The 10,911-nt window shown below is 52.8% G+C and overlaps 1 protein-coding gene across 2 annotated transcripts; it reads right to left on the bottom strand.

Annotated features, from left to right (window-relative positions):
• Positions 1-604: 604 nt before the first annotated feature.
• KLF1 (KLF transcription factor 1) lies at positions 605-10,826 on the bottom strand. 2 transcript variants are annotated; one of them, XM_081504456.1, is made up of 6 exons: positions 7,625-7,708; positions 7,377-7,555; positions 5,416-5,474; positions 4,472-4,678; positions 2,976-3,816; positions 605-1,261 (listed from the first exon to the last, which is right to left on the bottom strand). In XM_081504456.1, exons 4-6 carry the CDS (start codon positions 4,556-4,558, stop codon positions 1,086-1,088), a joined length of 1,104 nt encoding a protein of 367 aa, XP_081360582.1. In that variant the 5' UTR covers positions 4,559-4,678; positions 5,416-5,474; positions 7,377-7,555; positions 7,625-7,708; the 3' UTR covers positions 605-1,085. The 2 variants fall into 2 exon arrangements, with proteins under 2 accessions (XP_081360582.1, XP_081360580.1); XM_081504454.1 differs by lacking the exon at positions 5,416-5,474 and adding an exon at positions 10,610-10,826 and having other exon boundaries at positions 7,377-7,811.
• Positions 10,827-10,911: the final 85 nt, after the last annotated feature.

Here is a 10,911-nt window from a genome sequence, read left to right as displayed (position 1 = left end):
GCCTTACAGCCTGAGGTCCAACTCGTGTGACTTTTGCTCCTTTAAAGGGAGCTTGTGCTGTTGGTCCTCCCCATTTTCATTCTGCATGTCCTCTCATCCCCACTCCGCCACCGTACACGAGCTAGCCAAGGGGTCACTTTGGATCAAAGTAGGGTGAAGAATGCTGGGGCTCTGGGACCGAGCTGAAGTTTCCTTTTTTAAAAAAAAATTATTTATTTATTTTTCCACACCATAGGGCATATGGGATCTTAGTTCCCCAGAGATCGAACCCATGCCCCCTGCAATGGAAGTGCAGAGTCCTAACCACTGGACCACCATGGAATTCCCTTAGGATTCTTAGTGGAGGAAGAAGATTCTTAAGTAGAAAAGAAGTTCCCTGTGAATGTCCCTGGGCTTCAAGGCAGGAAGCGAGGACAATGTAGCCTGACCTAGGGGTGGGAGAAGGAGGGGCTGCAAGGCAGTCACTGCCCAAGGAAGGTTGCCCGGTTTTAGGAGATGAGTGTGTAAATGTGTGCTGTTCAGTCGCTAAGTCGTGTGTATGGCCCCCCAATATCAGCTCTGAGGTTATGGCTTCTTCCCAACTACCACAGCCAAAATCCACAAATTCAGGCCAACACAAGTTTTATCTGGGAGGGGCATTTTTTACAGGACCCATAACCATTCACAGCAATGCCAGCCTCTATGCGGAGTTTCAGGTGTCACAGTGTGAAGCCTTCTTCTAGAATCAGGGTCTCTGGGATGCCTCACCCGTTCACTGTCTAGGGTCACCTGTGAGCTGGTTTGATGGTCCAGCTCTCTGAGAGTCTGTCTCTTTATCAGAAGTATCTGAGTATCCATTTGAGTCCGTTTATTTGGAGGTCTGTCTTGCTGGGTCTACATGATCGTGGCTGTCTGTGGCCAAGGACCTATGGGAACTTATGTTGGAGGCTCTCCCAGGTGTGTCTATGGGCCAGTCCTTGATCTTTTGCTGGCTCTGTGGGGCCTAGAGTCCAGATGAGGATTCATTCGAGGGAAAACCACCCTGCGTGGATCCGCTCTTGTTCCAACCCCAGTCCCCAGGAAGGTCCAAGTGCCAGAGGCGGGGCTCAAAGATGACGCTTCATGTGCAAGGCCAGATGGTCGGAGCGCGAAAATGCACGCGAACAGAGCTGGCAGCGGAAGGGGCGCTGTCCTGTGTGCTTTCGGTAGTGACGGGTCAGCTCGTCGGAGCGCGCGAACCGCCAGCCACAGCCGTCCCACGTGCAGGCGTATGGCTTCTCCCCTGCGGAGATGAGGAAGCACTGAACGCCACTGTCCACCATACTTGGTCCCAGGGTCTTCCCTCCTAGCCTAGGCCGGGACTGCGTGCATGCTAAGTCGCTTCAGTTGTGTCCAAGTCTTTGCGACTCCATGGACTGTAGCCCGCCAGGTTCCTCTGTCCATGGGATACTCCAGGCAAGAATACTGGAGTGGGTTGCCATGCCCTCCTCCAGGGAATCTTCCCCACCCAGGGATTGAAGCCGAGTCTCTTATGTCTCCTGCATGGCAGGCAGGTTCTTTACCACTAACGCCTAGGGTGAGGCCGGTGAGACGCCCAGATCGTGAAATTTAAGGAGGCTTTCATTCTAGGGGGACGACCTGAGTCTACGCCCAGAACCAGCATCTGCGACCTTCTGTACCTTCTGCATCTTTTCTGTACCTGCTGGCGCCAGGCTCCTTTTCATTTCCGGGGCACAAGTCGCGCTGTCTATGCTGCTGGCCCTGCTTCCTGTGTCCTCACGTCCTGCCCCAGCGTACTAATGCCCTCCCAGTTTTTGTCCTTTGGCACTGTCCCGAGTCCCAGCCTCTTTACTGTACCAGGGGACCCTCCAGCTGATGTTCAATCCTGTTGCTGGCCTTGATCCTTGAGCCCCGAAATCCAATTGGTGTTCCACGCCCAGTCCCGGGTGATTCCTTTTTCCGCCTGCTAGACTTGGCCCCCCCCTCCCTATGTTCCTGGACAGGTCTGTACACGTGGCCCCACCCTCCTAGGCACAGGCCTCCTTCCTCCTCCTCCTGGCCCTCTATTCCATGTCCCCGCCCTTCTTTGGCTCCTTGGGTCCCCAGCTTTTCCTCCTGTGCCCACCCTCGTCTGTTTCCCAGCTATTTATCTTCAAACTTCAGGAACTGCCACTGCATCTGGGCCCCTCGAACTAACCCTCCTGAGCTCCAGCACGCCCCCTACAGTCTGGCTAGGCCACTCCCTCTTTATATTCCTGGCTATGGCCCCTGAGTGGCTTCCCAGGTGAAAAGTGAGTTAGTCGCACACTTTTTGTCTTTGCGGTTCCCTGGACTGTAGCTTGCCCAGCTCCTCTGTCCATGGAATTCTCCAGGCAAGAGTACTGGAGTGGGTTGCCATTTCCTTCTCCAGGGGATCTTCCCGAACCCGGGTCTCCTGCATTGCAGGCAGTTTCTTTACCAACCGAGCCACCTCGGTAAAGAATCCGCCTGCCGATGCAGGAGACACAGGAAAGGCGAGTTCGATCCCTGGATACGGGAGACCCCCCTCAGAGTACAGTCCATGAGGTGGCAAGAGTCGGACACGTCTGAGCACTGCGGCCCCTGAACCCCTTACTCTCACTTGCCCCAAACCTGAGCCCTGCGTCTTTGGCCCCGCCCTTGGTATTCCGGCATTCTCTCCCGTGGTCCCTCCTCTAGCCCCGCCCCTACACAGCTTGCCCGGCTCTCTGCTTTTCGGCCCTTCCTTGGTCCAGGTCTTAGTCGTTGGTTCCCTGAAATGTTTTCCGGGTTCTCTCTCTGTCCCCACCCGCCTTCCCCTCTCCTCTTCGGCCGGCTCCTGATGTTCCAAGCACCCCGGCTCCCTAGGCGTAGCCCTTTCCTCCGAGACTTTGCTTTAGCCCCTCCCCTTGCTCCAGTTTCAGGCTCCTCGACGGCTCCCAGCTCCCAAGGCCCCGCCCAACCCAGCCCAGCCCCTGCACCGGGACCCGCCCCCTCACCTGTGTGCGTGCGTAGATGCGCCTTCAGGTGCGAGCTCTTGGTGTAGCTCTTGCCGCACCCTGGGTGCGTGCACGTGTGCGCAGCCTGCCTCTTGCGTGCCCACGATCGCCGGCTGCGCTTGGGTGGCGCGGCCTCCGCGGTCCCTCCTGGGTCTGCTGTAGTCCCCCCGAGTCCTGCACCCGTCGTCCCGGGCCCTAGACAACTCAGGAAGGAGTGGGGCGAGGCGGGGCCGGGTGCCGGCGCCTGGAGCCCGCGGAAGAGCTGGAAATGCCCTTGGTACTGCGGCATCGGGTACAGAGCAGGGTACCCGGACAGCAGCCCGTAGGGGGCGCCCGGCGCTGCAGGCACTGAAAGCCCCGTCCTCGGGAAGTAGCTGCCTGAGGAACCCGCGCCCGGTCCCGGGTACAACGGCTGCAACGGCAGCGCTTTGGGCTCGGGGGTCGGGATCAGGGATGGGCCCACGAAGGTATCGGGAGCCGGGGTTCGTGGGGCCGGGCGCGCCCAGCCCAGGTGCTCCTCAGGGCCCAAGAGCCCAGCCACCAGCCCCGGACCGCCCGCATACGCGCCCAGAGTCTCGGGCGGCGGTGGGAATTGCGCTCCGGGGCCCCCGCCGGGCGCCAGAGCGCAAGTCTGAGGAGCGCAGGTCTGGGGCGCGCCGCCGGGCTCTGGGCACGGGAAGTTGGTGAGGAGGAGATCCAGGTCCCAGGGGGTAGCTGCGTCCCTGTCATCATCTTCGTCCTCCCCAGGAGCGTCCTCCAGCTCAGGCCTCACGTGGAGGGGTGGCCCAGTATGGTCGGGGGGGCCCGGGCCCAAGTCCTGCACGTCTTCAGAACGCCACCACTGGGGGAAGGAGCCAGTAACACGGAGCTTCAGCGGACACCAAGGTATCCTGCTCATAGACGGTGGGGGCCGGATGCCCTGATGGGGGCAGGCTGGCCAGAGGCTCAGTAAAGGAGTCTTGTTTGCTTGTCTGTCATGTCAGTTTGTCCCACTCCCTCACACTTGTCCACCTCTCCCCTCACCTCCCAGCTCCAGAGACGGTCTATCGGGTCAGGCTGGAGACAGGAGATAAGGCTTATATTATCTAGAGTCTCCTGCCACGCTCAGGCATGGGGGAAGGGTTGGCAGAACCAAGAATGGAAGGCTAGGGGAGACTCAGCCTTGCCTCAGTTTCCCCCAAGAATCTTCCTCCCCTTCCAGGTCCCCTAACAAGATTAATTCCTGGGTGTCCCTTAGCCACATCTGTCATTTCCCTCTTATATCTGGGGGTGTCTCACTGAGCCTAGATCCCTGTGTTGTTCTGTTCCCAGCCTCAGTCTTCCATGACAGAAATAGGACCTTACACCAAGTTCAGACCCCTGGCCTGCACTGAGGACTCCTGGTCCTGAGCAAGGCAAGATGTGAATTTCAGGGAAAAATGCAGATCCGTTCCCCCAATTCTGTGGCCAGGGCCCAGAACCCATGACGGCCCACCTAGACCCCCACCTGACCCCACCTTGAGGATGTCTTCTTGTGTGTCCGAGAAGGGGCCCAGTGCGGTCAGCGTGCTGATGGAGGGCAAGGCGGTCTCCGCTGCAGCCATGGCTGGCTGGTGCCCACCCTGGGGCTCAGGCCTCCTCTCCCTTGGCGGCCTCGTGGGCTCTGAGGCTCTGATGGCCCCTTGGAGGGCTCCTCTCTGCCCTCAGCTGATTGGCTGCAGCCCCTGATAAGGGACAGGCGAAGGCGGGGGTCACTGTTTCTGGGGAACAGACTTCACCCAGGCCTGTTCGGGGCTGAGTCTTGAAGACTGACCCTCTATCCGAAGCCAATCAGATGTTCAGGGTCTAAGGGTTCAGGGGATGGGGGTTCAGGAGATGGGGGTTCAGGGGTTGGGCAGAGTGAGGCACTGTGTTCCCAAAGAAGGAGAAACTTGGGGGCCTGTTCTCAGCCACCTTCCTGGAGAAGAGGCGATGGGCACAATGGGGATTCTGGGAAGGAGCTTCAAGACCCCCTTGCCCCTGACAGGGGTCTTGCAACTCTCCACTTCCCCATAAACAGCAGCCACCATGCTGATGGCGGGACTTGGCATGAACTCCCTGCCAAGCCAAGCATTATCAGACTCCCCAGACGTTGGAGACTGCTATCAGGTGGGGGCCCAGAACAGCCAAGGCTCTGTCTCTGGTGAGTGGGAGGGCCAGGGGCTGGGGATTAACTTGGTTTTCAATTTCCTGGGTTGTGAACTCCCTGGGTCTGAGCCCAGTGGCAGGAGAGGCCCCTGCCAATCAGTGGTCACTGTCTACCATGGACAGTCCCACCCCACACCCCAGGCAATGTGCAGGGGGTATGGGGAGGCTGAGGCTGGTGCAACTACAACTGCTCTAGATGGGGGGGCCTTGGGACGAGGAGGCCACCTATTCCCCTGGGTGGGATGGGACTGTTGCATCAGGCCATAGGAAATACCTGACTGGGAGGTGACCCGATTGTTGCTTCCGTTGTGGCTCAGCTGGTGAAAAATCTGCCTGCAATGCGGGAGACCAGGGTTTGATCCCTGGGTTGGGAAGATCCCCTGGAGAAGGGAAAGGCTACCCACTCCAGTATTCTTGCCTGGAGAATTCCATGGACTGTATAGTCCATGGGGGTGCAAAGAGTCGGACATGACCGAGCAACTTTCACTTTCTACCCCACAGTGGGGAGAGATCTAGGTTCTGCACCAGAGACCTCCACCGTGGTGCCCAGGGATTCCAGGTGATGACACAGACATATAGTTCATAGTCGCACACACACATTATGCAATTTTATGACACAAATTCCTGGTCCCTAAGTCACACACCCCATATAGTCCCTACTCAGATAATTGTATGTCTGTGCATCACAGAGACCATGCCCAGACATACAATTCCCAGGTGCAAAAACAACCATCTACTACATCGTTACACAATGTTATAGTCATACACTGCCTCAGACATCGAATTCATGATCAGGTGCTGACAATGACACACAGTTACTCAAATCACACACAGCCACACACTCGGTTTAGCCGCAACCAAACAGATCCATGGAGATGCCCGGATATATTGTCACAGAACTAGAAAAGATGCTGCCACACAACCCCATCAAACACAGATGAAGCCTCAGACACAAAAGTGTAAAACACATCTACAAGGGTTTCCCTGGTGGCTCAGTGGTAAAGAATCCACCTGCCAAAGCAGGAGACACAGGTGAGATCCCACATGCTGCAGAGCAAATAAACCCATGTGCCACAACTATTGAGCTTGTGCTCTAGAGCCCAAGAGCCACAACAACTGAAGCTCGAGCACCCTAGAGCCCATGCTCCACAACAGAAGATGCCACCACAACGAGAAGCCTGTGCACTGCAACTCGAGAGTAGCCCCTGCTCCCTGCATCTAGAGAAAAGCCTGCACAGCAACAAAGACACAATACAGACTAAATAATTAAAAGTATTAAAAAACACATCCACGCAACCTTTCATAAACACTTCTGATGTAGTCAGGCACACTATTATACATCAGGTGCAGACAATCACACACAACAGTCTTAAGTAGTCACAGTCACCCGTCTCTGATACAGTATATGATTATTTAGTCACACAATTACACAATTACTAATGCCCAATGCAGGAGGCACATCCAAACAAAGACAACCACACTAACATGGAATCAAACACCCTGATGGTGAAAGGTGTACAACCTCACCCAGACACAGACACATCACACCCACAGACACACACAACCAGAGTTTGTACACCACCAATGCATCACAAAAAAGGCAAAAAAATTGTCATGTACAACAAGGTGGTCCAATGGTTTAGAACCTGCCTTGCAATGCAGGTGACATGGGTTTGATCCCTGGTTGGGGAACTAGGATCTCACATGCTTTGGGGCAACTAAGGCTGTGTTTCACGACTACTGAGCCTGTGTGCCACAACTAGAGAGTCCATGCACTGCAACAAAAAATCCCACATGATGCAATGAAGATTCTGTGTATAGCAACTTATAAGGAACCAGCCAAATAAATAAATAAAATGACTTTAAAATCCCAAGAGTGGTGGGCGGACAAAAAAATAATGTAAAAGCCAGCTGGACAAACCCACTAGGATGATTATTTAATATTTATTTGTACTTATTTATTTACTTATTTGGCTACACCAGGTCTTCAGTTGCTGCATGCGGGATCTAGTTCCCTGACCCGATATCCGATTCCAGCCCTCTGCCTTGGGAGTGCAGAGTCTTAGTCACAGGAGCAGTAGGGAAGTCCCTATGGCTATTTTTTTAAAAAGAAAAATAAGTGTTGGTGGGGATGCAGGAAAATTGGAACCATTGTACACTGCTGGTGGAAATGCAAAATGATGCAACTACTGTAGAAAACAGTTTTATGAGTCTTGAAAAAGTTCAACATGTTACCATTGCTGCTGCTGCTCAGTCACTCAGTTGTGTCTGACTCTGTGAGACCCCAATGGACTGCAGGGTGCCAGGCTCCTCTGTTTGTGGGATTCTCCAGGCAAGAACACTTGAGCGGGTTGCCATGCCCTCCTCCAGGAGAGTTACCATATGAGGCAGGAATTTCACTCCGAGGTATATACCTAAAAGAATTGAGAACAGGTACTGGAACAAGTGGGCTTCCCAGGTGGCGCTAGTGGCAAAGAACTCACCTGCCAAATGTAGGAGACAAAAGAGATGTAGGTTCGATCCCTGGTTGGGAAGATCCCCTGGAGGACTCCATGGCAACCCACTCCAGTGTTCTAGAGAATCCCATGGACAGAGGAGCCAAACAGGTTATAGTTCACAGGGTCACACAGAGTCAGACACGACTGAAGCAACTTCCCACGCACTCATGAACTGGAACAAATAATTGTACAGTAGTGTTCACAGTAGCATTAGTTACAACCACCAAAAGGTGGAAACAACCCAAATGTCCATTAATGAGTAGATGGATAACAAAAAGTGGCCCATCTGTGCAATGGAATGTTATTCAGCCAGAAAAGTAATAAAGTGCTAATACATGTTACAAGATGAATGATCCTCAAAAGCATGCTATGTTAAAGAAGCCAGTTAAGAGAGGTCATGTTATATGATTCCACTTATATGAAATATCCAGAGTAAGTATATCCATAGAGACAGATTAGTGGTTGCCAAGGGCTGGGGGAGGAGGAAGTGGGGAGTGACTGCTTAAGGGATACAAGATCTCCTTTTGAGGGTGATAGAAGGGTTCTGGAACTATATAAAGGTGGTGGTTGCATAACACAATGAACATACTAAAAGCCACTGAATTGTGCACTTTTTTTTTGACTGCTCTGGGTCTTCCTTGCTACACTCAGGCTTTTGCTAGTTGCAGCAAGTGGGGGCTACTCCCTAGTTTTGGTGCATGGGTTTCTCATTGCAGTGGCTTCTCTTGTTGCAGAGCACAGGCTGTAAAGCATGCAGGCTCAGTAGTTGTGGTGCACTGGCTTAACTGCTCTACGGCATGTAGGATCTTCCCGGACCAGGAATTGAACCTTTGTCCCCTACATTGACAGGTGGATTCTTAACCATTGGACCACAAGGGAAGTCTGAATTGTACACTTTTAATGGTTCATTTTAGAGAACTCCCTGGCTCCAGTGGGTAGGACTTGGCACTTTCACTGCTGTGGTCCTGATTCAATGCCTGGTCAGGGAACAAAGATTCTGCAAGCTATGTGGCACAGCTGCAAAAAAAAATTCATTTTATGTTATGTGAATTTCACTTTATTCAGACAAAATGGTTGAAATTAGAGTGGTTTCCTGGAGCAGTTTCCTGGACAGGAAAACAATCTCTCTTGAGGAGACATCTTCTTGATTTAGGATAAGGCACTAACAGGCATGTTTAGCTCTGGAAGGTGGGGCAAAATGGTGAGGGTCCAGGGTGGGAGTTGGGAGGTGTCTGGCTGGGAGACCAGGCCTCTGGGAGCATGTAGCCAGTACAGATCACAGACTTCCCAGAGTGACAAGGCCTAAGTGTAGATTGGGGCTTCCTAGTGTGCATGCTGTCATCACCCTCTACATCCCCTGTGCATCAGAGAACTCCAGTGTTCACAATGACTCCAGAGCAGGGAGCATTGGTGAAAGGACAGGATAGAAGGAGGGAGGCCACTGGCTGCAGGTGGAGGGGGGGGGGGTGTCCAAAAGAATAAGAGCTATGCAGAATCCCAGACACTGCAGGGTGATGACGGACTCCCTGCTGAGTGGGGAGGAGGGCTCAAGTCATGGATATTAGAGGCCGAAAGGGCCCAGATACCCCTGAGCTCCTTGGGGATATGCAGGCTAGTGATCAGATTCAGACACAGTCTCAGTTACTCTCATCATAGTCACAGAAAATGTGTGAGACACAGCATTCTATGCACAGACATGTGGGAAGGGGTGTTCCTGGGTGGGCAGGGAAGGGCCTGTCCTGGGAAACAGGAAGACTGGATCCTGGGCCTGGTCCTTTCTCTGTACCTGGTCCATTTTTTTAAAAATATAATTTTATGGAATAGGAAATAGCAAACCACTCCAGTATTCTTGCCTGGAAAATTCCATGGACAGAGGAGCCTGGTGGGCTACAGTCCATAGGGATCACAAAGAGTCAGACACAACTGAGTGCTTCCTTCTCCTCTCTATCCCCCTCTGCCTTTCTCTTCACTGCTGCTTTGAAAATAAAAAGCCAAAATATAATTTTATTTATTTAATTTTGGCTGTGCTGGGTCTTCATTGCTGTGCTGGGCTTTTCTCTAGTTGCAGAAAGAGGGGCTATTCTTTGTTGTGGTGTGTAGGCTTCTCATTGTGGTGGCTTCTCCTGTTGAGGATCACGGGTTCTAGAGTGTGCTGGCTTCAGTACTTGTGGCATATATGCTCAGTAGTTGTGGTTCTCTGGACTCTAGAGCACAAGCTCAGTAGTTGTGGCGCTTGGGGGTCCTAGTTGCTCTGTGGCATGTGGGGTCTTCCTGGACCAGAGATGGAACCTGTGTCTTCTGCATTGGCAGGTGGACTATTTACCACTGAGACATCAGGGAAGCCCCTGCACTTGGTCTATTTTGATCTTAAGCAAGACCATTCTGCTTTCCGGACCTCACTTTCCACAGCTGGAAAATGGACAGGTCATAGTAGGTGAGTGGCTTCCAGACAGAGATGGTCAAGCACGATGCATCCAGATTCAAAAGCACACCACATGAATGCTCATAAAAGCGATCTAGGTAGGCATAGTCACTCATTCAGGCAGGCACTCAAGCTCACAAACACACACAACACAGAGACAAAATCACACTGACACTTATACATATGCACAATCGCACATGCACACACACAAATATCTAGTCACACTCTCACGAACAGCCACATTTACAAAGAAAGCCATCAAAACAGTCATGCACATAGTACCACACAGACACATGATTACACAGAATACCATTACACAAGCTTACAATTAGACAAGAAACCGCAAAGACATTCAGCCACACAGACACAGTCGGACAGTTAGACACACAACTGCCCATAGTCAACAGCCCCACAATGTCACAGAAACAGAGCTCCACTCACATACAGATACATAGTCACATAGGCTCAATCAACCGCACAGAATCACAGAGCATAGGAAATGACATATAGTAGGGCTTCCCCGGTGGCGCTAGTGGTAAAGAACCAACCTGCCAATGCAAGAGTCAAAGAGACGCGGGTTCGATCCCTGGGTTGAGAAGATTCCCTGGAGGAGGGCATAGCAACCCACTCCAGTATTCTTGCCTGGAGAATCCCCATGGACAAAGAAGCCTGGCGGGCTACAGTCCATAGGGTCTCACAGAGTCGGACACAACTGAAGCGACTTAGCACGCACGTACATACAGTAACTTGGTTAGCAAGCTTCCTGGGACAAACTGGTAGACGGTTTGGGCTGAGATCGTCCACCTGAGCCCACCTCCTCTCACAGAACCCCATTAAAGGAGACCTGGAG

This window comes from Giraffa tippelskirchi, chromosome 6 (genome assembly GCF_054371585.1).
Source record: "Giraffa tippelskirchi isolate mGirTip1 chromosome 6, T2T-mGirTip1v1.2.pri, whole genome shotgun sequence".
NCBI classification, from domain to species: Eukaryota; Metazoa; Chordata; class Mammalia; order Artiodactyla; family Giraffidae; genus Giraffa; species Giraffa tippelskirchi.
The sequence above is the reverse complement of the archived record's forward strand: the minus strand, read 5'-3'. Positions and strand labels throughout refer to the sequence as shown.

Coding starts and splice junctions, on each gene's coding strand:
- KLF1 (XM_081504454.1), bottom strand. CDS start 4,558: ATGGCTGCAGCGGAGACCGCCTTGCCCTCCATCAGCACGCTGACCGCA. Junction 3,817..4,471: donor CACAAGAAGACATCCTCAAG/GTGGGGTCAGGT, acceptor TCCTTCCCCCAG/TGGTGGCGTTCTGAAGACGT. Junction 1,262..2,975: donor GCATCTACGCACGCACACAG/GTGAGGGGGCGG, acceptor TCATCTCCGCAG/GGGAGAAGCCATACGCCTGC.